The sequence below is a fragment of the Medicago sativa genome, chromosome 7 (genome assembly GCF_051527215.1).
Source record: "Medicago sativa cultivar Bolivia chromosome 7, Bolivia_mono, whole genome shotgun sequence".
NCBI lineage: Eukaryota > Viridiplantae > Streptophyta > Magnoliopsida > Fabales > Fabaceae > Medicago > Medicago sativa.
Genome location: NC_140755.1, coordinates 28,728,886 through 28,755,587, shown reverse-complemented (window position 1 = coordinate 28,755,587; position 26,702 = coordinate 28,728,886). Strand labels below are relative to the sequence as shown.

At 34.4% G+C, this 26,702-nt stretch overlaps 3 protein-coding genes and 2 pseudogenes across 11 annotated transcripts; 1 reads left to right on the top strand and 4 right to left on the bottom strand.

Annotated features, from left to right (window-relative positions):
• LOC146905388 (uncharacterized) lies at nucleotides 1-3,130 on the bottom strand (annotated as a pseudogene). The gene is made up of 3 exons (XR_015020119.1): nucleotides 3,009-3,130; nucleotides 2,350-2,546; nucleotides 1-640 (listed from the first exon to the last, which is right to left on the bottom strand). The product of XR_015020119.1 is annotated as an uncharacterized LOC146905388 (transcript).
• Nucleotides 3,131-6,352: 3,222 nt separating this feature from the next.
• Nucleotides 6,353-10,035, bottom strand: LOC146905387 (uncharacterized). Of its 4 annotated transcripts, XR_015019183.1 has the most exons (3): nucleotides 7,975-10,035; nucleotides 7,355-7,819; nucleotides 6,353-6,754 (listed from the first exon to the last, which is right to left on the bottom strand). XR_015019183.1 is itself a non-coding variant. In XM_085726802.1 (2 exons), the coding sequence occupies exon 1, from the start codon at nucleotides 9,671-9,673 to the stop codon at nucleotides 7,991-7,993; it is 1,683 nt and encodes a 560-aa protein (XP_085582928.1). In that variant the 5' UTR covers nucleotides 9,674-10,035; the 3' UTR covers nucleotides 6,353-6,754; nucleotides 7,975-7,990. The 4 variants fall into 4 exon arrangements, 1 of the variants encoding a protein (XP_085582928.1); XR_015019181.1 differs by having other exon boundaries at nucleotides 7,355-10,035; XR_015019182.1 differs by having other exon boundaries at nucleotides 7,676-10,035.
• Nucleotides 10,036-10,724: 689 nt separating this feature from the next.
• On the top strand, nucleotides 10,725-11,440 carry LOC146905386 (uncharacterized; annotated as a pseudogene).
• Nucleotides 11,441-11,829: 389 nt separating this feature from the next.
• LOC146905385 (F-box protein At1g47056-like) lies at nucleotides 11,830-17,070 on the bottom strand. Of its 4 annotated transcripts, none has more exons than XR_015019184.1 (4): nucleotides 16,901-17,070; nucleotides 14,794-16,381; nucleotides 14,115-14,467; nucleotides 11,830-12,442 (listed from the first exon to the last, which is right to left on the bottom strand). XR_015019184.1 is itself a non-coding variant. In XM_085726806.1 (4 exons), exons 2-3 carry the CDS (start codon nucleotides 15,797-15,799, stop codon nucleotides 14,120-14,122), a joined length of 1,188 nt encoding a protein of 395 aa, XP_085582932.1. In that variant the 5' UTR covers nucleotides 15,800-16,381; nucleotides 16,901-17,070; the 3' UTR covers nucleotides 11,830-12,442; nucleotides 14,115-14,119. The 4 variants fall into 4 exon arrangements, 3 of the variants coding, with proteins under 3 accessions (XP_085582932.1, XP_085582931.1, XP_085582930.1); XM_085726806.1 differs by having other exon boundaries at nucleotides 14,960-16,381; XM_085726805.1 differs by having other exon boundaries at nucleotides 11,830-13,971; nucleotides 14,115-16,381.
• Nucleotides 17,071-19,839: 2,769 nt separating this feature from the next.
• LOC146905384 (F-box/LRR-repeat protein 14-like) lies at nucleotides 19,840-24,227 on the bottom strand. 2 transcript variants are annotated; one of them, XM_085726801.1, is made up of 2 exons: nucleotides 22,324-24,227; nucleotides 19,840-20,788 (listed from the first exon to the last, which is right to left on the bottom strand). In XM_085726801.1, exon 1 carries the CDS (start codon nucleotides 24,032-24,034, stop codon nucleotides 22,340-22,342), a length of 1,695 nt encoding a protein of 564 aa, XP_085582927.1. In that variant the 5' UTR covers nucleotides 24,035-24,227; the 3' UTR covers nucleotides 19,840-20,788; nucleotides 22,324-22,339. The 2 variants fall into 2 exon arrangements, with proteins under 2 accessions (XP_085582927.1, XP_085582926.1); XM_085726800.1 differs by having other exon boundaries at nucleotides 19,840-20,256.
• Nucleotides 24,228-26,702: the final 2,475 nt, after the last annotated feature.

Below are 26,702 nucleotides of genomic sequence, written 5' to 3'. Positions count from 1 at the left end.
TTAACAGAACAAAATGATCTAAATAGACCTTCATATCATTAGCTAAATGTATATTTACATCAGCACAATGCCTATGTAGGGGATACTTGAAAGTCTAAGTGAGAGTAAGCATGCTTATATTACATCATCCAGCATGATTCTATTTACCTATCATGGACATACTCAACTTCTTCAACTTTGAGACAGAAGAGATCCACAGGGATCATATAACGGGATAACATCCGTAAATGATCAATCATTCAGCAAACAAAAATGCAGATTGATTTGAATGAAGCCTTTATCTTTTTGCAATGGACAAGCCCGAGTGTGATGCCTTCCCATGCTGAAGAGCTTAAGGGACAAATGATGATGCCTTTGATGTTACCGCGACCAAAGCTGATAGAGGAAAGGAGTGGAGTCCAAAGGATTCAATCTAGAGACTGCTGAAACAAGGTCATTTATGGCTGCATTCTCCACTTCCATCATATGTCTTCCCAGCGAGAAAGTTTTTTGCGTTGAGACTTCATCCTGTGTTTCTTTGAAGGCAGAGCCTTCTTGAAAAACTTGAATGATGTCGGAAATTTATGCTTGTCAACTAGATGTTGCTTCCTACTGTTGTAGCTTTTGAATTTCAAACCACACCTTCCACTAAGCATTCAACCTATATGACAGAGATAAGAATCATGTTAAAAGGATTGTCCCCAAAAGGGGAAATTTCATAACCTTTTCTCATTAGGTGAGTTACATGAATCACATGAAATCTTAATACCACTGTCATTAATTATCTATAACAATAGACCGTTTAATTCCAAATCGTTGATAATGATTTGACTTTTAGTTTTCTTCAGTTTCCCTCTACCTGAGTCCCTAACCATTGAAAGGCAACCTGACATGCCCTCCACACATTGTGGTGAGAAAGAGGATATTGAACCAGTGAGTAATGTTGCTTCACAGAAAGATATTGATAATGAAGATGTTTCAATGGTGAGAGGAAATTTGATAAAGGAAGGAGTTCATGTTGATGAGAATGGACCAGCAATCATACATGATCTATCTCAAGATCATACTTTGGTTCTGCAAAACTCATTCATTTTACTTAATGATGAGAATGATAGATATCCCTGCTGGCGAGACTTCATTAGTTGATAAGGAACATCCCAACAGATCCACTGATATGTTGCATGCTATCATTGATGTTGATGGGAGTGTTTCCAAGAGGAATGTTAGCTTATTTCCAACTGATTGTACTGGAACACCTAGTGGAATAAGGTCCTTAACAGATGCCTGCATCAAAAGTGCTCAAATTTTAAGTAATTCAAACAACTCAGATGTGGATCCTCTGGTTTCTATGCAGATGAATAATACTAGTATGATACAGGAGGACAGTCCCTTAGTTGTGCCTATCACTAGTGTGGATGAAGAATTAAGTTTGGATAAGAGAGTCATAGGTGGAAAGTCTGGTAACACTAGTAACCACTCAGCAGCCAGCCTTAAAAGTGTGAAGATATTGAAGCAATTTTGGGGTGATGTTGAGGATGATGACTCTGCCTCAGACACTAACACTGATATGGAGCATGCAGCTGAATACTTAGCCAAGCATACTGACATAGCATCTAACACCAAGTCTGGTAGGATGACTAAGAAGCAGAAGAGCACCAAGATTCACAATGGCAAAGGTTCTGATGGCATCACAAGTAGTGAGCACATCCAAACTCGTTCCAAAAAGGGTGTAATCAAAAGCAATCCCAAATATGCTTGACTGTCATGAGATATTTCCTAATATGTGCTAGTAGCTAGTACTGCTGTTTGACAGCTTAGTTTCTCTAGTTTAAAAGCAAAGCTTTAGCTAGATGATTGTAGTTTCTTTGCTTCTTAGCATATATTTTGTTTTAGTTGAGATTGGTCATAGTTGACCTGCATATTTGTTGTAATAAGGTTTAGGCCTACTCCTGCTTTGCATTTTAATTTTTCTTGCCTTGATAAAAAAAAAGTCCCTAACCATTGGACTACCTTGCATTTCCTGTATCTTCTTACAAACCCAACTATGAGCTCTAAACAAAAAAATAAAAGACAAAAATGATGTAAAAAAGAACTGAACATTGTTCAAAATAACCAAATTGTAAGCAGGGTCTTTCTTGTTGCAATTTGTAAGATTATACATTTAAGTAAGAAAAAAAATAGGCTAGTACTTTAGTAAAGAATTTGAAGAATCCAAAAGCAAAGTTGAATATCTTACAACAAAGAAGGGAAGAAACACCCAACTAGTTAATTCTTCAATTACAAACTGAAGTGTATGATAGAAGCAATACTATATAAAATTGTTTCATGACATCACATTGAATCATATTTAGAGTTTAGACATATACTAACCATGTCATAGCCACACACAACTTTTGCCTGAGAAAGAATCACGAGCTTCGGATACATGTATGCTGAGCAAACGTGATGTGGGGTAGACTCTAGAACACACAGAACAGGATGCAGTATGCCTTGCATTATATTGATTTTCAAAATCTTCCATTGAAGCCAAACGCGCTCCTCACCCAACAATGGGACAGAAGACTTCCCTGCAAAAAGCAATATGTTACGAAGTGAGGCGTGCATGCTACCATTTTATCAGTATAAATTCAAAGTCAGAGAATAACTTCTAGGAAAAATCATAATCTTCAACAAAGGTCAGGCCAAGTTTGAATTCACGAAAAGTTTGGAAAAATTACAACATGACACCATTATGTTGATCTAAGATACACTTTGAAGCTTCAACAAAATCACGGTGCCATTGTGATTTCATCAAACTAATCGTTATTTGAAACATACAATGGTGTAACACCAACACCAATCAAAATGTGTTTTTCCACAAAACAGGAGACTATAGCTAGAAATAACAAGCCATCATTAACTGTTCTCAAAGGCTAATGATCTCAACAACTTCTATCGAACATCAGCTGAAGTTTAAGTAAGACCTAATAATGGTGCATTAAATTAGCACGCCTTATTTTTTATTTTTTTGAAGAAGCAAAGCTTGACACCGGAAAGAATCTGAGACCTTGAGGAGGAGCATATTCCAAGGTCTCCAGCCAACACCACTAGGTCCACCCAAATTAGCACGCCTTATTCTAATACCTATTATTTTGGTCTTAACTCTAATCATTCTAGTTCTTAAGAAAAAAGGACTCGTAATATGAAATTCCGCTTGGAGGTATATAAAGTTTGACCAATAGTTGTTCCAACCAGGATTCGAACTCAGACACTCCTAATCGATTCGTTCTTAACTGAAGCTTATTAACCACTAGAGCACAATCATATAGTTTTTTTTTTTTAAAAGTTGGACGAACACAATAAGCCACATTAATCGAGAATATAAGGTCAAAAACTATTGCTATTAAGAATATGAATAAGAAGAATTGTATCAAGTCCTCAAGTTGTTCCTTCTCTTGTGTTAATTCCAATTCTAACGCAACCTTTACAAATTAAATGAATAAGTCTTCACATTTAAAAATTAAAGCTAAAATAAGAATAGCACAAAACACGACACAATTAGAATGAAATAAAAAATAAGAACCCGTTTGACAAGAAGATATCGTCCGAGGTTACGAGAAATGGGTTTCCAAAACGGAAAATTTGAATCTGAATTTTGATTTTCTACTTCCATCGTTAGTTCAGCCAGCAAGGAAAATGAGAATGGAGAAGTGATTCTGACAAAGAAAATGAGTTTTGAATTTTGATTAGTTTCAATTTTTTGAATGAAAATTTGGATTTATGGTTGTTGGGTACCCGTTTCTTTACGGGTCATTAGTTTTCCGCATTCCTAATTTTATTTTTTAATTCCCACAAAATAAAATCACATTTTTTTACTATATGTGGCATTTTTTTTTAGCATTTTAAGAACCAAAATTGTTGACACAAATTTTACTCTGACTAAAAGTGTTGATGAAATGTTTTGCAGGGACTAAAAATACTGATGAAAAAATGTACAAAGACTAAAAATGAAAGTCTGAATATTTATATGGATCATTTACTTAATTGACCATTTTTAAATAAAGGGTAACACGTGGCACACTAGGTTAGCCAATGTCACCCCGATGTCCACTAACAATATTGGTATTGTCAATTGACCTCAATCCATTTGTATTTTGAATGTGTCGTTTATTTTTTATTTTTTTAATTTTGCGCATGGAAAAAAAGTTTTATATATGGTCTTCTTCGAATTGATTTATCAAATAATAACATAAAACTAGTTGTTCAATCAAGATGAATAGAACTAATATGCTTTACAAGAGCCTAAACGAAATTCATCATCACTAACGAAAAAGAAAACAAAAATTGCATGAAAGCGTAAAGAGGGAATTAAAATAACAGAGATAATAGATGATTCATTTAAACTCCTGAATTTTTCAGTTGAAACGAAGTAGAGATTATAAAAAGAGTTATCTACACTTCCTTTCGATTGTCAATGATCAATAGCAACTTTTACAAATAATTTTTTTTACGCACACCGAAACCATAAGTACCCTCTTTCTTTCACTAGATTTCGGGTTTATCATCTTTTTGATGTACAAAATTATTCTTGTTAATTCTATATCCTTGGTTCCACCGAGAAGAGTCTGTCAAATTATGCACGCAAAATCATTAAGACTGGTGTAAAATCTGACTATCAACGGTTTTTTTTTTTGCATCATTAGACAACGATATAGAGGAACAAATTCTACACAAAAAAGCTATTAAAATTTCAAACTATATATTCAATCATAGTTTTCTTGTTGTTGAAGGTATTAGGATACAAAATTTAGTTATATGTTAGTTGGATTAGTTAGGAGTTAGTTGACATGGTAACTCGATAGTAACCAATATCATTTCTAGATTTCCATTTCATTTTTCTATATATTTTTTTTCTCAATTATAAGCTCTATCAAGAATTTAAATATTGTGTCAAAAAATCAAGAATTTAAATATAATATTAGACTTTGGTTATGCCAACTAAGTAGAGTGGTCTAACTAACATGTAACTAACTTTAATATCTCTGATATCTTCATAGTTGATTAAGATGTATCGCAACATTATCAACGAATATATTTAATTCTAGTTGTCGGAAGATGCATATAGGGCTGTGTTGGTGGCCAACAACAGGATTAAGGGTTAAGAGAACCCCTAAAATATGCCTCAATCAGCCACACCCCATCCAAAATTTGTTACGCACGTTGTAACAAGTATTGATAGAACTTAGTACATCAATATCAAAGGCGCTCGTAGTCATAGGCACTATGTGCTCTTTAGAACTTATGTCATCTTTTTATGATACATTTTTCACATTTTTAGAGTCCGAACTAGTTTAAGGTGTCATCATGGAAGTTGAATTGAAGATATGAATCTCATACTCCATTTGGAACAAATTTTATAGCTATTTGACATATTTGACACATGTAGCTTCATATATGACCCAAACACTATGGAATCATGTTGTCAACTTGTAGAAATTTCACTTAAGAGACTGATTCGAGTGTCAACTTCTTTATGAAAGTTCTAGAGAATTTTTATATTGTTCAAACAGAACTAATTATCATTTGATTAGGCATGAGTTTAGCTTTATATATGATCATAGAGTGTGTGTGTGTGTGTACGTTGGGAATCTTCACCTGGTCTTTAATTCTTATAAAATATGCTTCATCTTTATTTGTCCAAACACCTACTATAAAACACAATCAACACAAACCAAATACATCCAGCTTAAGATCATCTAAATGCAGCAATGCAACTGAAAGACACTTAAGAAACACAAAATAAAAAGGAATGAGGACAAAAACAAGATCAAAATCGAGTTAATGATAAAATTCACACCGAAAGCAACACAGTTAATGACAAAATTCCAGGTTCATAACAATTGTGTTTGTAAATCATGAGTCTAATTGTAACCGGTGTTTTACATGAAATATATAAAATTAATTGCGCTTAATTTTTTTTTTTTTAAAAGCCGTGAAATTAGTTTGTATTTTTTTTTATAATAGTGACCTTGCAAGTTGCAACTACATAGCATCAACTTGTACATACAAAGACAATTCTACTTGGATAGCAATCCCATAACCCTTTTTATCTCAAAAACTATTCCTAAGACACAATGCTTAATCAATAGCATCATATTATCAATAATCATTGGATTAAATATACCTGTCACTGCTCATAGTAAACGGGGAAATTGCTATTTGTAAATCTGACTTGTGAGTTTATTGGAATAACTGGTGCAATTCATTCTGAAAGTGTATATATTGTCACAGATTTCATTGCAACATCACAGGTTCCTGATAAAAAAAATTAGTATACTGTCAAATGTGCATAGACAGACTACACACAGCATGTTCCCCGAAACATTGAAGGAGGTTTTTGCAAAGTATAGCTTTAATAAAAAAATACAGAGAACAAATTACAATTCTACTTCAATCAACATGACATTTACATCATTGTCAATAATAGGGTCATACATACCCCAACTATCCCAAATATCTACTTCAATCAACATTAGAGAAAATGGTTAGGTCAGGACACAATTATTATGTTATAAGCAAACATAGTTATTTGAAAGTATGAATACAACAGGAAGCTTTCATCAAACTGAAAGCTTAATTTAAAATATATTTAAAGGGTACACTTTATAGTGTATGAACATAAAGAAAAAACACTTCAACGTTTCCCGCATTGTAGTAGTTTTAGCACACTCCTATCATCCATGCAACAACTGAGAATAGCTTATGCTTCCTTCCGTATTCCGAAGGAAGAAAATATCTGCAAATAAAGTACAAACAATTTTCAGGTTATTGGTATTTCGACAGTAGGCTAAAATAAAGTGTTTATTTGTAATTCACCTTGAACATAATAATATAAAGTATAAACATGATCAGTGGGTGGTGTGTGAGCTTCCAATATCACTCACTCAACACATTAATTACTTTCAGAGAAACAAAAGGAATTAAAATCACAGCAATTGATCTCCAATTACATTGAATTCAAAATATTATCTACACAACTTCGGAAATACCGGAACTATGTTCTTGCATAACATGTTCTTATGGAAAAGATAAAGAAACTTGTATAACATGTTCTTGCAGAAAAGGCATCATGTAAAATTTGCACAGATGAGCAATTTGATTTGAAACATGGCCAAATGCAGTAGTTGCAAAAACGATTTGAGAAGTCCGGGCATGTGATTGCGATATTTTTGTTATTCAAAGTCGAACAATTGTCTAGTTACAATCGATTGACGTGTTTCACACTTGTGAGTATCACCAATGTCATTTGCCCTATAATAATTCACCAGCTACTCAAATGTAACTAATATAAAGAAACAAAATTAAGAGCTAATATTTCAATGATTTGAAAACATACCTAATGTAAAGAGGCAAAAAAATAGGGAAGGAAGCAATATGTCAAGTCTGCAGGGATGTCCTTGAACAATGGGGATCTAGTGGCTTGCCGATGAAATAAGCTATAAATCCAATTTTTATGTCTAAAGTGATATAAATATAAGTGATGGTTTAATAATTATACATGTTAGTGTTTCTACCTGTTATTGTTGCTCAGAAAAAGTGTTGCAGGCTGGAATTAAACAGTCTATAATTGCTCTCAACATCAGTTCAAGGAGGACAACCAATTCAGGGAAATATATTAAGCAGATTTAGCAAACCAAAGCTAGCACACACAAACTACCTAACATCAAATAACATCGGAAAAAGTGTAAAACACGCAATTGCAGCGTGCCAGCATGAAGGGCACTGACATTCCATCAAAAATTGCCTATGGCTGATGTTAAAAATCCTCCATGGCGCTGCCATTTAACAACACTGCAACCAACTGTTTGAATTACACCGTACATTATATAACAATATTACACTAATATATTTAAGGAATTATCATGCACAAATTGTTGAGTAAATGCACATTTGTAAGTTGACAGTTTAAAATATTAATTTCTCATAGAATGAAATCTTAAAACACAAACAACTTACAGAGTTGAAACTTTCATCACAACGCTTTCAGAATACTAGCGCGACTAACGCATCCATGTTCTCTCAATTGTGAGCAGTTTTCTTCCACATGTTTCACTCCTTTCTCTGTGACATCATTACAATCGTCCACAGATAGGTACAAAAGTCCGCAACAATTCTTTGAGATCACATAGAGTGTTTCATCATCAACCTTTGTATTTGACAAGTTCAACACCTCCAGCTTGGGAACCACAAAATTGATTCCAAGTAGCATCACTCTTGAACAGTGGGCTAAATTTAAATGCCTAATATTAGAACACCACCTTAAAACTTGACAAATGCCTTCCGAGATGTGATTGGAAGAGTTCAAATCAAGCAGCTTCAAATTAGGAAAAATGGAAGCAAACATTATGATGTTTTCATCGCTTAACCATGAATTCTTACCCAAGTAGAGATACTTTAATTGAGGGTATACACCAAAATCCGGTAAAGAATCAGAATTTTCTACACTCTCACTCCCTATATTTACCATTTTGATCTCACTAAGTGAAGGACAATTCCTAACGAGTGCAAACAAGGCTGAATATGTGATCTCCCGACAATGACTAAGGTTTACAGACACTAAATCACTAATAAACAAAGTCAACTCATCAACATAGTGATCATTCAGAAAATTGGTATGTTGAAGATCCAAATGTCGCAAACCTCGACACTTAGATAACAAACCAAAGATTCCAGCATAGCTATGGCCAAAGCAATTTCCGAGGACAAGCCTCGTCAAAGGTAGACCTTCCCGAGCAATAGAGTAGAGCAACTCATCAGAGATTTTCAAACACGACAAAGTAAGAGAAGTCAAATCCGTCAAACTCACTAGTGAGTCAATAAAATGTGAAGTAACTTTAAATTGTGAAACATTGAACACTTCAGAGTCTTCTATATTAAAAAGATTATTGCTAAACGATAAAGAACTCAATGTTGGTCTCTCACGGATAGCAGAAGCAATTCCAGCAATAGTTACTTGATCACACTTAAACATAACCTCTTCAAGAAGCTTACAATTTCGTAACAAGTGGAAAAGCGATTTATCGTTCATGGGAAAGCAAGAAAGATTAACCTTACGAAGTTTGACTAGTGCAAGTGAAAGAGCCTCTATCCCATCACAATAGTTATTGTAATTTTTATCTTTATTTTTCCAATCTGGAAGGAAGATGAGGTTGAGTTCTTCAAGCAAAGGAAAACATTCCGCGATAAGAAACATGTCAGTAGTATTAAAATCATCAATGTCGGAACAAGTGAGAGAGGTCACAGTTGTAATATTTTGAGAGAAAACTCGCAATCCATTTGCGGGAATGGTGGGTTGGTTGGAAATATTGAGTGATGTGAGTTTCTTCAAAGGAAAACGCGAGACTTTGCAAAGAATTTTGTCGAGGTCAGGGTAAAGGAAAGGGGCGAATTTGAGAGAGGTTATGTCGGTGAATCTTTTGAAGATGGAACTCATGCCTGAAGGATAGTTGACGGTGAGCGATAATCGAAGACGGTTGGTGATGGAGAGGAACTGTTTGGAGACGAGTGATAATGAATTCAAGATATATAATGAGTGATAATCTAAATTGTTTTCGTCGTTGAGGATGAATCTGAAGATCAATCCCCAACATTCATCAGGTAAATGTGAAGAAACCGCTTGTTGTGATGATTTGGTAGAAGTATTCTTCATGTTCATTGTAGATGTGAAATTAGGGTTTTGAGGAGACGTGAAAACGGTAGAAACAGTAAAAATTGGGAAGAGAAAGAGGTGAATTGGAAAAATGGATGAAAGGTTGAGGTTGGTGATTTTGGAGGAAGATGATGATGTTGATGGTGAAAAGCTTTAGAGTTAGGGTTTGGAAAAACACGATTCAAGACAGTGACTGAGAGATGTTGTAAGCGTCGTTCGCTTCTGAAAATGCTTTACATTAAACGTCGTCGTTTTTCTCTGTTTTTTTTTTTTTGTTTGGTAGTGTTCTTGCTACGTCAGTTTTTCTCTACCAAGAGAGATGAAGTGTGGGAATGAAGGGAACGTGGGAAGTGGGAACTGGGGACCATGGTAGGTAGTTCAAAGCAGATTTAATTATAGGTTTATTTTTTTGAAATAAAAAAACATATTTTAAAGAGTATATTACATGGCAGAATGCTGCAATACTATTGGATGAGTGTGTAAAGAGCCTTTACACTGTCAGTGCATCAAAATTAAACTCCTCAAGAGTATATTACATGGCAGAATGCTGCAATACTATTGGATGAGTGTGTAAAGAGCCTTTACACGATCAGTGCACCAAAATTAAACTATTTTCCTTCTACCAAAAAAATGTTTTTTTTACATGAAAAGCCAGTATTTTTTTACCTTATAAGCTCATCCGTTTTTTTTCTTCTTCGAGCACTCAAAATGGGTGATTTATCATTTACTGTTTATCATATGTTTGGTAAGACATATTTTTGTACCTTATAAGCTCATTTGACTAAAAATTATTCGTTTAATAATGATCATTTTCTTATGAGTCTATAGTTTATTTGTATAAGCTTATATTGGTACAAGCTAATTCAAATAGTTTATATCTCATCCCTTTTATCTCAATTTTACCCCTGCAATCGTAACTGGAGAAAATAATTATTAATCAAATGCAAATATATTTTTTATGTTATTTCATGTTTCTCTCTCCCCGGTTTTGAAGTTCTGTGGCAGACACAACTTAGAGTTGCTCTTTGCCGCACTCAACTCAACTGCCTGTGCGGAAAAAGAAGCCGAAGTCGCTCTTCGTCCGCCAGAAACACCAAGAAAGTCCGTCCAGTGGCACAATGGCATCATCTTCAATGGAAGTTGACAATGTCCTATCTGAACAAAAAGTTTTGCCTCCAAAGCCAAAGTTCGAGCCTCTGAAACCTCATGAGATGCCTGGTGCTGCGGTTCAGTTTCGCAAGGTATCAGTTCCACCACATCGTTAATACTCCTCTCAAGAAAGTTTGGTACACTCCCGTATATGAACAGATGAAAATTGACATCCGAATGAATTTGAAGGGTTGAAAAGTTGAGCTGAAGACAAGGCACGATACACCTGACATCATTAACCTGCAAAAATGTGCTGATTTTGTCCATGCTTTCATGTTGGGTTTTGATGTCATTGATGATATTGCTATTCTGCGTTTGGATGAGCTCTATGTTGAGTCCTTTGAGATCAAAGATGTTAAGACACTTCGAGGTGATCACTTGTCCCGTGCTATTGGAAGATTATCTGGAAAAGGTGGTAAAACCAAGTTTACAATTGAGAATGCATCAAAGACACGAATTGTGATTGCTGACACCAAAATTCACATTCTGGGATCTTTTGCAAACATCAAGATTGCTAGGGATTCTCTTTGTTACCTAATTATGGGATCACCAGCAGGAAAGGTCTATTCCAAGTTGAGAGCTGTTACTTCTAGGATAGCAGAAAGGTTATGATCTTATAGTGATGATTTATAAAATAGTTTTATTTATGAATGCTTGCTGATTGGTTGTTACAGAAATATCAAATTTTGGTTTTCCTGTCTTGTAATGAAAGAATTACTGCTTCAAAAAATGTTATTTCATATTTATAAGCTACTTTAAAAGTTAATTTTATTAAAAACTACAAGTTCAATCAGTTAGTTAGCTTATCTACTATGAGCTATAAAGTAGCTTATAAGTCATCCGCTATATAAGCTAGCTTATCAACTATCTGCTAGTTTTAAGGCCAATTTTTTTTGTCTTAAATCACCTCTCTAGATTGTTGTTCAAACACAATATTCGAACCAATCAATTATCTTTGGTCTAGGCTAAGTGTTTAACCTGTATTTAAAAATTAAAACTGAACAAAACCAATCTGATCATCAATGAGTTGATTTTTGAATTTAAGGGCAGAAAAAAATAATTTTCACTTCTAAGTGAGAGTATAAAAAGATATATAATATATAAGCATGCTTTTATTACATCACCCAGCATGATTCTATTTACCGATCATCGACATAATCAACTTCTTCAACTTTGTGACAGAAGAGATCTACAGGGATCATGTAACGGCACACCATCCGTAAATGATCAATCATTCAGCAAACAAAAATGCAGATTGATTTGAATGAAGCCTTTATCTTTTTGCAATGGACAAGCCCGCGTGTGATGCCTTCCCATGCTGAAGAGCTTAAGGGACAAATGACACCTTCAAAGTTACGGTGACCAAAGCTGATAGAGGAAGGAGTGGAGTCAGAAGTATTCAATCTAGAGACTGCTGAAACAAGGTCATTTATGGCTGAATTCTCCTCTTCTATAATTTATCTTCCCTAAGAGAAGGTTTTTTGCGTTGAGACTTCATCCTGTGTTTCTTTGAAGGCAGAGCCTTCTTGAAAAACTCAAATGATGTCGGGGCTTGTCAACCAGATGCTGCTGCCTACTTTTGTAGCTTTTGAATGTCAAACCACCACCTTCCACAAAGCATTCAAACTATATGACAGAGATAAGAATCATGTTAAAGGGATTGTTCTCAAAAATAGTAACATGCTAGCTAGACTAAACAACAACAAAAACAGCGGCGACGACTTGAACTTTTCCTCATTAGGTGAGTTACATGAATCACATGAAATCGCAATATCGCTATCACCGCTTATCTATAACAATAGAGTGTTTAAGTCCAAATCGTTGATAATGATTTGACCTTTAGTTTTCTTCGGTTTCCCTCTACCTGAGTCTCTAACTATTGGACTACCTTGCATTTCGTGTACCTTCTTACAAACCCAACTATGACCTCTAAACAAAAAATAAAAGACAAACAATGTAAAAAAAATCTGAACATTGTTCGAAATAACCAAAGTTGAATATCTTACAACTAAGGGAAGAAACACCCAACTAGTTAAGAATCATGTTAAAAGGATTGTCCCCAAAAGGGGAAATTTAATGTGAATGCAGAAAAGTAACATGCTAGCTAGACTAAACAACAATAAAAACAATGGCGATGCCGACAACCAAATCCTTTTCTCATTAGGTGAGTAACAAAAATCACATGAAATCGTAATATCGTTACCATTGATTATCTATAACAATTAAGTCTTTAGTTCCAAATCCTTGATAACAATTTGATCTTTAGTTTTCTTCGGTTTCCCTCTACCTGAGTCTCTAACTATTGGACTACCTTGCATTTCGTGTACCTTCTTACAAACCCAACTATAAGCTCTAAAGTAACAAAAAAAACAATAAAAACGATGTAAAAAATAAATTCTGAACATTGTTCAAAATAACCAAATTGTAAGCAGGGTTTTCTTGTTGCAATTTGTAAGAATATAAATTTAAGTAAGAAAAAAAATATGGGAGTATTTTACTAAGGAAATTTGAAGAAACCAAAACCAAAGTTGAATATCTTACAATAAAGGTAAGAAACACCCAACTAGTTATTTCTTCAATTACAAACTGAAGTGTATGATAGAAGCAATATTGTATAAAATTGTTTCATGACATCAAATTGAATCATATTTAGTGTTTAGACATATACTAACCATGTCATAGCCACACAACTTTTGAATGAAAGAAAGAATCATGAGCTTTGGATACATGAATGCTGAGCAAACATGATAGAAAAAGTGTTGCAGGCTAGAACTAAACAGTCTAGAATTGTTTTCAATATCAGTTTGAGGAGGACAACCCATTCAGGGATATATATTAAGTAGATTTAGCAAACCAAAGCTAGCACACAAACAATCTAAAATCAAATAACATCAGAAAAAGTGTAGAACTCATGCAGCCAATGAGTCATCCAACTTATGCAATTCAAGGCAAAGATAAGAAAAACAAAACAATTTAAATATGCATATAACACCCATGTGTTGTTGATGGCTGAAAGCCAAAAGTCCGCCATATAAACACGCAATTGCGGCGTGCCATCATGGAGGGCACCGGCATTCCTTCAAAAATTCCCAATGACTATTGTTAAAAATCCGCCAATGCGCCGTGACACCGCCATTTAACAACAATTCAACCAACTGTTTGCAGTATATAAAAATATTACACAGATATATTTAGTGAATTATCATGCACAAATTGATGAGTAAAAGCACATTTGTAAGTTGACATTTTAAAATATTCATTTCTCATAGAATTAAATCTTAAAACAAAAACCACTTACAGAGTTCAAACTTTCAGCACAACACTTTCAAAATAGTGACAAATGTATCCATGCTCCCTCGGTTGCGAGCAGTTTTCTTTCACATGTTTCACTCCTTTCTCTGTGACATCATTACAATTGTCCACAAATAGTTTCAGAAGTCCACAACAATTCTTTGAGATCACATAGAGTGTTTCATCATCAACCTTTGTATTTGACAAGTTCAACACCACCAGCTTGGGAACTACAAAGTTCATTCCAAGTAGATTCACTCTTGAACAGTGAGCTAAGTTCAAATGCCTAATATTACAACACCTCCTTAAAACTTGACAAATGCCTTCCGATATGTGATTGCAAGAGTTCAAATCAAGCAGCTGCAAATTGGGAAAAATGGAAGCAAACATTATGATGTATTCATCGCTTAACCATGAATTCTCAGCCAAATAGAGAGACTTTAATTGAGGGTATACACCAAAATCCAGCAAAGAATCAGAATTCTCGACACTCTTACTCCCAATATTTTCCATTTTGATCTCACTAAGTGAAGGACAATTCCTAACGAGTGTAAACAAGGTTGAATATGTGAGCTCCTTACATTCACTAAGGTTTACAAACACTAAATCATCAAGAAACAAAGACAACTTATCAACATAGGGATCAGTCAGAAAATCAGTATGTTCAAGATCCAAATGTTGCAAACCTTGACACTTGAATAACAAACAAAAGATTCCAGCATAGCTATAGTTGAAGCAACATCTGAGGACAAGACTCGTCAAAGGTAGACCTTCCCTTGCAATAGAGTAGAGCATTTCATCATAAATTCTCAGAGTCGTCAAAGAAAGAGAAGTCAAACCCTTCAAACTCACCAGTGAGTCAATAAAATCTGAAGTAATTTCAAGATGTGAAACATCGAACACTTCATCGTCTTCTTGATTAAAAAGAGACTTGTTGAACGATAACGACCTCAATGTTGGTCTCTCACGTACAGCAGAAGCAATTCCAGCAATAGTTATTTGATCACACTTAAACACGATAACCTCTTCAAGAAGCTTACAATTGTTCAACAAGTGAAAAAGTGACTTGTCGCTCATGGGAAATCTATAAAAATTAACCGTACGGAGTTTGAGAAGTGCAAGTGAAAGAGCCTCTACCCCATCACAATAGTTACTGTAATTTTTGTTTTTGCAATCTGAGAGGTTGAGCTCTTCAAGCAAAGGAAAACATTCCGCGATGAGGAACAGGTCAGTTGTACTGAAATCCGCAATGCTGGAACAAGTGAGAGAGGTCAAAGTTGTAATGTTTTGAGAGAAAACTCGGAACCCATTTGCGGGAACGGTGCGTTGGTTGGAGATGTTGAGAGATGTCAGTTTTTTCAATGGGAAACGAGAGATTTTACAGAGAACCTCGTCCAGGTCAGTGATTATTTTGAATGTGAGGGAGTTTAGGTTGGTGAATCTTTTGAAGATGGGACGGATGTTTGTTGAAAAGTGGGCAGTTATCGATATCCTGAGACTGTTGGTGATTGAAAGGAACTGTTTGGAGACGACTGATAGAGAGTTCAAGATATACAATGAGTGAGATTCTAAAAGGTTGTCGTCGTCGTTGAGGATGAATCTGAAGATCAATTCCCAACATTCATCAGGTAAATCTGAAGAAAGCATTTGTTGTGATGATTTGGTAGAAGTTTTCTTCCTTTTCATTTTCATTGTGTATGTGAAATTAGGGCTTTGAGTTAAGGTTTGTATAAAAATTGGATAGATGGAAGAAAGATTGAGGTTGGTGATTTTGGAGGAAGATGATAATGTTGGTGATGTTTGGCGTTAGGGTTTGGAAAATCACGATTCAAGATGGTGATGCTGTAAGCGTTCGTACGCTTCTAAAAATGCTTTACATCAAACAAAAATGCAGATTGATCTGAATGAAGCCTTTATCTTTTTGTAATGGACAAACCTGAGTGTAATACCTTCCCACGCTGAAGAACTTAAGGGACAAACGACATGCCTTTGGTGTTACGGCGACCAAAGCTGATAGAGGAAGGAGTGGAGTCCGAAGTATTCAATCTAAAGACTGCTGAAACAAGGTCATTTATGGCTGCATTCTCCACTTCTATAATTTATCTTCCTTGCGAGAAGGTTTTTTGCATTGAGACTTCATCCTGTGTTTCTTTGAAGGCAGAGCCTTCTTGAAAAACTCGAATGAAGTCGGGAATTTATGCTTGTCAACTAGATGTTGCTGCCTACTTTTGTAGCTTTTGAATTTCAAACCACACGTTCCACTACGCATTCAACCTATATGACAGAGATAAGAATCATGTTAAAAGGATTGTCCCCAAAAAGGGAAATTTCATGTGAATACAAAATAGTAACATGCTAGCTAGACTAAACAACAACAAAAACAACAGCGACGACCAAAGCCTTTTCTCATTAGGTGAGTTACAATAATCACATGAAATCGTAATATTGCTATCATTGATTATCAATAACAATCGAGTGTTTAATTCCAAATCCTTGATAATGATTCCTTATATCTAAGTAATGAGTTTTTAAAAAGATCCGTGAACATGACAACATTTTGAAACCAAGTTGTTTATTTAAGCTCAGCATTTGAAAATCATATATTATTATTCAATGCTTTAATCAACAATAGTAGCCAAAACCTATTAAAAATATAAAGTAAATAAAGTAATACCAAAGCAAAACCTTATGAAATAAAAAGAATAAGTAACAATTCACATTTTAACAAGAAAAAACACAAAATAAGAAAGAATTAGAATAAAAAAAAAAAAAGAAGAAGATAAAAATACGAACCTGTTTGAGAAGAAGTTATGGTTCGAGGTTACCGACGGCGAAGAAAGGTGAATCGGGTTGGAATTTACGAGAAATGGGTTTCCAAAACGGAAAATTTGAATCCTGATTTTGATCTTCCACCTCCATTGTTAGTTCAACCAGCAAGGAAAATGAGAAGAAGAAGAAGAAGTGATTCTGACAAACAAAATGAAAATTTGGATTTATGGATATGGGGTACTCGTTTCTTTACGGGTCATTAGTTTGAGAAATTGCTGAAGAGACCCTGCACTGCTTCCAATTCAATTAAAACACCTAATGCAAATTAAAATCTAGCAAGCACAAAAAACACTTATTAAAGAAAAAAAAATTAAATTAAATGCTTATTAAATTAAATTAAATCTAGCAAGCACAAAAAACACCATTTGTATCTTAAATTAAATGTACATTTTTTTTATAAAAAAAAATTGCGCATGAAAATAAAAGTTTTATGCATAGTTTTCTTTGAATTGATTTATCAAAGAAAAACATAAAAACTAGTTGTTCAATGAAGATAATATAACTACTGTTGAAACAATATGCTTTATAAAAGTCTCAACGAAATTTCATCATCACTAACATAAAGGAAAACTACAATTGCTTTGCATGAAAGCGTAAAGAGAGACAAAATTAAAATAACGGAGAGATCATAAATGGTTCATTTAAGCTTTGTTTGGAAGTTTGAAGGAGAGGAGAGGGGAAGGTTTTGAAAGGTTGAAAATATAAGAAAAACTGGTAAAATCTTTCACATTTTTTGTAAGAGTAATTTCTTTGAGAATGATAAATTAACGCTTATAATTAATATATGTTTAATTTTAAAAATATTATAGCTACATAGATTAAATTTGAAGAACTCGTGTAAACCCTCTACAAAATTTAGTTACATGTTAATTAGATTAGTTAAGAGTCAATTAACATAATTGACTATATAAACCTAAATGTACTACTTGATGTAACAACTCCTGATTTCCATTTCACTTTTCTCTATTTTTCTCTCAATTATAAGTTCTATCAACGAATTGAAATATAGTATTAGACTTTGGTTGTGCCAACTAAGTAGAGTGGTCTAACTAACGTGTATCTGATTTTTATATCTCTAATAGAACGTCTTTATAATTTATTAAGATGCATCACAACAATATCAACAATAGATTTAATTCAAGTTGTTGGAAGATGCATATAGGATTGTGTTGGTAGCCAAGAACAAGATTAAGGGTTAAGAGAACCCCTAAAATATGAAGGTGTCATGATGAAAGTTGAAGATATGAATCTTATACTTCATTCGGAACAAATTTTATAGCTATTTGACATATGTAGTTCCATATATGACCCAAACACTATGTAATCATGTTGTCAACTTGTAGTAGAAATTTCACAAACTTAGAGACTGATTCGAGTGTCAACTTCTTTATGAAAGTTGTAGATAATTTTTATATCGTCCAAACCAGGGGCGGATCTAGACATGTCATATTGGTGTGGCAAATATACAAATCAACTATATTTATTAACAATGTAAGTTATTGATGACTTAAACCATATAGTGCATTGGTATTGGAGTAAGCATTTTACCATGGTGTTACAGGTTCGATTCCCTGCAACACCCTTTTTTATATTAATAACTTATAAAAAATTTGTTCAAAAGCACACCACAACAAGAGTTGAACACTGGACATGCATATCATTCACACAACTCACATACCACTCGGCCAACTACAAAACTGTGATATATCAACAACTCATATAATATATATGAAAAAAAATCTGGGGAAAAATCTGGTATGGCAACTGCCACACCATGTTTCATGCTAGATCCGCCCATGGTCCAAACAGAACTAATTATCATTTCATTTGCATGAGTTAGGTCTATATATGATCACAGAGTGTTTGTGTACTGTACGTTGGGAATCTTCACCTGGTCTTTAATTCTTATTAAATATGCTTCATCTTTATTTGTCCCAGCACCTACTATAAAACACAATCAACACAAACCAGAACAAAGTAGCTGTGGAAAGTAGTGGGTATTAGAACAAAGTAGTAGACATATATGATTTCCAAATTTGGAGTATCCAGAACAGAACATTGTAAATTTAGTTGCTTTTGGAAAATTTGTACATCAAGTATTTGGCATGGTTTTTAATATAATTCTAAAGGGTTGAAATTGACGAGTTGTTTCTCAAATTGCGTAAATTGTTCATGTGGCTCTATTGTAGGTGCTATAGATTAGGATGTTGATTCTTCATAGTTGGAGTAACTAAGTTATTTTGTGGCCATTTGTATATAACTACTGTTATTACATGAGAAACTTGTTGATTATGAAATTATTTTTTTGAAAAAGAATATTTTTATTTAGTTATATTAAGATTATATTGGTTAAAAAAAATCACTCAACCATTTTATTACTATCATTGTTATTATTATTTTAATCCGTAAATCATGCTTTCGAATATTGGGGGTATTACATCTATAAAATTAATTGTGCTTAATTTTTTTTTTTTTAAAGCCGTGAAATTAGTTTGTATTTTTTTTATAATAGTGACCAAAATAAATAACTTGCAAGTTGCAACTACATAGCATCAACTTGTACATACAAAGACAATTCTACTTAGATAGGAATCCCATAACCCTTTATATCTCGAAAACTATTCCTAAGATACACAATGCTTAATCTATACAATAGCATCATATTATCAATAATCATTGGAATAAATATACCTGTCCCTGCTCATAGTAAACAGGGAAAATGCAATTTGTAAATCTGACTTGTGAGTTTATTGGAATAACTGGTGCAATTCATTCTGAAAATGTATATATTGTTACAGATTTCATTGCAACATCACAGGTTCCTTATAAAAAAAATTAGTATACTGTCAAATGTGCATAGACAGACTACACACAACATGTTCCCCGAAACATTGAAGGAGGTGTTTGCAAATTGCAAAGTATAGCTTTAATAAAAAAATAGAGAACAAATTACAGTTCTACTTCAATCAACATGACATTTATATCATTGTCAATAATAGGGTCATACATACCCCAACTATCCCAAATATCTACTTCAATCAACAACATTAGAGAAAATGGTTAGGTCAGGACACAATTATTATGTTATAAGCAAACATAGTTATTTGAAAGTATGAATAAAACAGGAAGCTTTCATAAAACTGAAAGCTTAATTTAAAATATATTTAAAGGGTACAATTTATAGTGTATGAACATAAAGAAAAACACTTCAACATTTCCTGCATTTTTGTAGTTTTAGCACACTCCTATCATCCATGCAACAACACACGGAAGCTGAGAATAGCTTATGCTTCCTTCCGTATTCCGAAGGAAGAAAATATCTGCAAATAAAGTACAATTTTCAGGTTATTGGTATTTCGACAGTAGGCTAAAATAAAGTGTTTATTTGCAATTCACCTTGAACATAATAATATAGAGTATAAACATGATCAGTGAGTGGTGTGTGAGCTTCCAATATCACTCACTCAACACATTAATTGCTTTCAGAGAAACAAAAGGAATTAAAATCACAACAATTGATCTCCAATTACATTGTATTCAAAAGATTATCTACACAACTCAAGTACAATTTCAAATTGAACTTCGGAAATACCGGAACTATGTTCTTGCATAACATGTTCTTATGGAACATAAAGAAGCTTGTATAACATGTTCTTGCAGAAAAGGCATCATGTAAAATTTGCACAGATGAGCAATTTGATTTGAAACATGGCCAAATGCAGTAGTTGCAAAAACGATTTGAGAAGTCCGAGCTTGTGATTGCGATATTTTTGTTATTCAAAGTCGAACAATTGTCTAGTTATAATCGATTGACGTGTTTCACGCTTGTGAGTATCACCAATGTCATTTGCCCTATAATAATTCACCAGCTACTCAAATGTAACTAATATAAAGAGACAAAATTAAGAGCTAATATTTCAATGATTTGAAAACATACCTAATGTAAAGAGACAAAAAAATAGGGAAGGAAGCAATATGTCAAGTCTACAGGGATGTCCTTGAACAATGGGGATCTAGTGGCTTGCCAATGAAATAAGCTATTTTTTGAAGAAGCTAAATAGCCCATCTAAATTGGCACGGGAGAGAATCGAACCTGAGACCTTGCGGAGGAGCACACTCCCAAGACCCAAGCCAATATCACCAGGCCAACCCAAGTGGGTTGCCAATGAAATAAGCTATAAATCCAATTTTTATGTCTAAAGTGATAAATACAAGTGATGGTTTAATAATTAAACATGTTAGTGTTTCTATCTGTTATTGTTGGTGAAAACTATGAACTCTCAAGATCCTACTATTTGATGGTTCGATAAAAAAAAAGCTTAAAGAAAATGTCGTAATTTTGTTACTATCACAATAATCCAATGGAGATCTGTGGTAAATTCTAATTCAAATCTTTATAATTCTAAACATAAAATTCTCAAAAACCAGCCCTTTACAGTGACAACAGAGGAGCATTTCAAAATCTATAATTGCCAAAATTGAAAGTGAAGGAAGTGCAACTGAGGAATCTTAGTTCTAATCAAAATTGAATAAAAAGCTAAATGTTCAACATGGAAACATCTTTGTATCATATCTATTTTAATTGAATGTAGAATTCTAATCACACCCCAAGATACTTTGGTTTTGAGTTCTCAAGGCAAATAATAATATTGATAATTCTGAAAGACTGCCTATATACTCACATCACATGTATGTCATTTCAAGCTAAGCAAAATACATTATTTTTGTTATATTCACTTAGTAACTTCAATAAACTTAATTGCTGCACAGAAAAAGTGTTGCAGGCTGGAATTAAACAGTCTATAATTGCTCTCAACATCAGTTCAAGGAGGACAACCAATTCAGGGAAATATATTAAGCAGATTTAGCAAACCAAAGAGGGGTAACCTTGGCGCAACTGGTAAAGTTGTTGTCATGTGACTGTAAGGTCACGGGTTCAAGTCCTGGAAACAGCCTTTTGTGTAAAAACAGGGTAAGGCTGCGTACAATACACCAAATGGTGGGACCCCTTCCCGGACCCTGCGTATGCGGGAGCTTTAGTGCACCGGGTTGCCCTTTTTTAGCAAACCAAAGCTAGCACACACAAACTACCTAACATCAAATAACATCGGAAAAAGTGTAAAACACGCAATTGCAGCGTGCCAGCATGAAGGGCACTGACATTCCATCAAAAATTGCCTATGGTTGTTGTTAAAAATCCTTCATGGCGCTGCCATTTAACAACACTGCAACCAACTTGAATTACACCGTACATTATATAACAATATTACACTAATATATTTAAGGAATTATCATCCACAAATTGTTGAGTAAACGCACATTTGTAAGTTGACAGTTTAAAATATTAATTTCTCATAGAATGAAATCTTAAAACACAAACAACTTACAGAGTTAAAGCTTTCATCACAATGCTTTCAGAATACTAGCGCGACTAACGTATCCATGTTCTCTCAATTGTGAGCAGTTTTCTTTCACATGTTTCACTCCTTTCTCTGTGACATCATTACAATCGACCACAGATAGGTACAAAAGTCCACAACAATTCTTTGAGATCACATAGAGTATTTCATCATCAACCTTTGTATCTGACAACTTCAACACCTCCAGCTTGGGAACTACAAAGTTCACTCCAAGTAGATTCACGCTTGAACAGTGGGCTAAGTTTAAATGCCTAATATTAGAACACTTCCTTAACACTTGACAAATGCCTTCCGATATGTGATGGCAAGAGTTCAAGTCAAGCAGCTCCAAATTGGGAAAAACGGAAGAAAACATTATGATGTGTTCATCACTTAACCATGTATTGTCAGCCAAATAGAGAGACTTTAATTGAGGGTATACACTATAATCCGGCAAAGAATCAGAATTTTCTACACTATTAATCCCAATATTTTTCATTTTGATCTCACTAAGTGAAGGACAATTCCTAATGAGTGTAAACAAGGATGAATATGTGAGCTCCTTACAGTGACTAAGGTTTATAGACACTAAATCACCAATCAACAAGGACAACTCATCAACATAGTGATCATTCAGAACACCATCATACTGAAGATCCAAATGTCGCAAAGCTCGACACTTAGATAACAAACCAAAGATCCCAGCATAGCTATGGCCAAAGCAATCGTCGAGGACAAGACTCGTCAAAGGTAGACCTTCCCTTGCAATAGAGTAGAGCATCTCATCAGAGATATTCAGAGACCTTAAAGAAAGAGAAGTCAAACCCTTCAAACTCACCAGTGAGTCAATAAAATCTGAAGTAACTTTAAAATGCGAAACATCATTGAACGATAAAGACCTGAATGTTGGTCTCTCATGTATAGCAGAAGCAATTCCAGCAATAGTTATTTGATCACACTTAAACAAGATAACCTCTTCAAGAAGCTTACAATTGTTGAACAAGTGAAAAAGCGATTTATCGTTCAGGGGAAAGCCAGAAAGATTAACCTTACGGAGTTTGAGAAGTGCAAGTGAAAGAGCCTCTACCCCATCGCAATAGCTACTGTAATTTCTATTTTTGTAATCTGAGATGTTGAGCTCTTCAAGCAAAGGAAAACATTCTGCAATGAGGAACAGGTCGGTGGTATTGATATCTGCAATGTTGGAACAAGTGAGAGAGGTCAAAGTTGTAACATTTTGAGAGAAAACTCGCAATCCATTTGCAGGAATGGTGCTTTGGTTGGAAATACTGAGTGATGTGAGTTTCTTCAATGGGAAACAAGAGATTTCGCAAAGAATTTTGTCGAGGTCAGCGTAGAAGTAAGAAGTGAATTTGAGGGAGGTTATGTATGTGAATCTTTCGAAGATGGGACGGATGCCTACAGAACAATAGACAGAGAGTGATAATCGAAGACGGTTGGTGATGGAGAGGAACTGTTTGGAGACAAGGGAAAGAGAATTCAAGATAGACCTTGAGTGAGAATCTAAACGGTTTTTGTCCTCGTCGTTAATGATGAATCTGAAGATTGATTCCCAACATTCATCAGGTAAATGTGAAGAAACCATTTGTTGTGATGATTTGGTATAAGAACTTCTCTTCCTTTTCTTTTTCTGTTGTGATGATTTGGTAGTAGAACTTCTCTTCCTTTTCCTTTTCATTTTCACTGTGGATGTGAAATTAGGGTTTTGAGGAGACGTGAAAACCGTAGAAACAATGAATAATAACGGAAGAGAAAGAGTTGAATTGGATAAATAGAAGAAAGATTGAGGTTGGTGATTTTGGAGGAAGATGATGATGATGATTGTGAAGCTTTGCGTTAGGGTTTTGAAAATCACGATTCAAGATGGTGATGCTGCAAGCACTCACTTCTACTGCTTTTCAATTAAACGATGTCGTTTCTCCACCATGTTCTGATTTTTTTTTTAATGTTTTTTTTTTACAGAAATTCTTACCAAAACGTGTTTAAATCATTTCATGATTCTTGAATGTCCAATTGGCTAGTGAATGTATCAAAATTTTAAAACAATATTTGATTGTATATTTCATTAGTGAAAATAGTTTATGATGTTAAAATGTTTCATTAAGAAGAGTATTCACAACAAAGACTCCTATTTTTTAGGTCTCGTGTATACACATCGCTCTTTTATCATTCTTTAATACACATGACGTTTATAAATTTTTAATAGTAGTATCTAATATCCTTCAAAATAATAGTAGTACCTAATAAACATTCAATCCATCCAACCCAGCATCTCACACAAATTTTTCAAATGGGACGCACAAATCAACTATCAATAACTCTATATCATTATATATCAAATTTTTAATATTAAAAAGGTGTGAGTCCTACTTAAGATTGAGGGTCTTAAAATTTAGGGTCTCACTTAATAATAATGTGAAATTGAATGCCACACAATATCAACACATTGACACACTCACTTCTTTCTCTAAATCTAGTAGCTATCACTCATTCATTTCTTTTTTCTTCTTCCTCCACTTAAAATAGGTGATCTATCGAATGTTTGATGGGACATATTTTTTGACCTTACAGCGATTTGTGACAAAGCTTATTCGAGTAGCTTTTAGTTTATGATTTTTATCTCAATTTTACTCTTGCAATCTTAATCGGAGAAAATAAATATTAATTAAATGCACATTTTTTTATGTTTGTCATATTTATAAACTACTTCAAAAATTAATTTTATCAAACACTACAAATTCAATCGGTTATCTTATCTGCTATCAGCTATAAAAGCTTATAAGTCGTCATCTATATTAAGCTAACTTATCAACTATTTGATTACCAAACAGAGTTTTAAGATCAATTATTTGTCTGAACCCTTCTGATTTTTTTTTTCCTTTGTTTTTATTTAGGGAAGTGATTTTCACATACATTTAGTTTTTCCTTCTGCAATTTCGTATCTTAATGCGACGTTTGGTTTGTTGGTGTCTTAGGGCCAAGTTGTTTAACGTTTCCGACTCATTCGGTGTCAATTTAGTTCACACTAACATATTAACTCTAATTCAATGCAATTTCAATCAATGGTAGAATGATACTGTGAATTTGGAAGGGGAAGAGGATCAAAATTGGTTCAAAATGGAGGTAGAAAAGGTGGTGGGAAATGGAACAAACACTAGTTTTTAAAAAGTGGCTTGGAGGGGTGATGTGTCATTCAACAAGAGGTATCGGTGGAGGAGATGTCGGAGATCTCCGAATGGTGGGGAATGGAATTTTAGTTGGAGGCGTCATTTCTTTGTGTGGGAGTCAAACCTTTTTGTATACCAAGTTGGAAGAAGTGATGGTTATGGAGGGTAATAATACTGATGGGAAAATAAGGTGTTTTGCCAAATTTAGAAGACTGAAGCACCTTCAAAAGTGGTGGCCTTTTCGTGGAAACTCCTTCTTGATAGGATTCCAACAAGACTTAATTTTGCTAATAGGAATTGTCTACCTACGGATGATGTGATTAATTGTGTTTGGTGTGCTACGGAGATTGAATCGTCCTCTCATCTTTTTTTACATTGTGATTTCGCTAGAAATATTTGGGTGCAATAGATGCGGTGGCTAAATCTCATCTCAATTTCATAATGCCTCCAAACCTATTTGTGCATTGGGAGTGTTGGAGTAGAGGGATAATGAATAAGAAGATTCACTACCTCTTTTAGCTTGTTTAAGCATTTTGAATGTTGGAGTGGGGAGATAGGGAACAAGAAACTCCGGAAAGGTTATTGGTTGGTGTGGCATGCTTCTATTTGGGTATTGTGGAAAGAGCGAAATGATAGAATTTTCAACAATTCTGTCAAAGATAAAGAGGAGATAGTGGAAGAGATTAAAGTGTTGTCATGGCAATGGAGCCTATCTAGATTGAAGATTCCTTATGTTCTATGATTGGAAGTGGAATCCAAAGGATTGCCTTTTGAGATAGGGAGGACTGGTTTTGGTTGGGCAGGGTAGTGGCTAGGGCCGTCGGCTGTGCTGCGGTCTCTGTCTGCAATTTTTGGCTGGGGCAGCGCAGCTGGTCTGTGCTGCAGTCTCTATCTGCTGTTTTTGGCAGGGGCAGATCAGCTGGTCTGTGCTGCGTTTTGTTTTGTTTTGGGGTTATCGCAATTGCGGGCCTCCTTTTCTGTGTTTTGCAGCCGTGTTGTATGTCTTGTATGATTCTGGTATTTTAATATATATGCTGTTTCCAAAAAAAAAAAAAAGGGGACTGAGGTGGCTTTGGCACATAGCGATTTGGTATATTTAGAAAGCTAGGAACGATTGTATCTTCAATAATACTGTTAAAGGGGTGTATGAGTTAGTTGATGATATAAAAGTTTTATCGT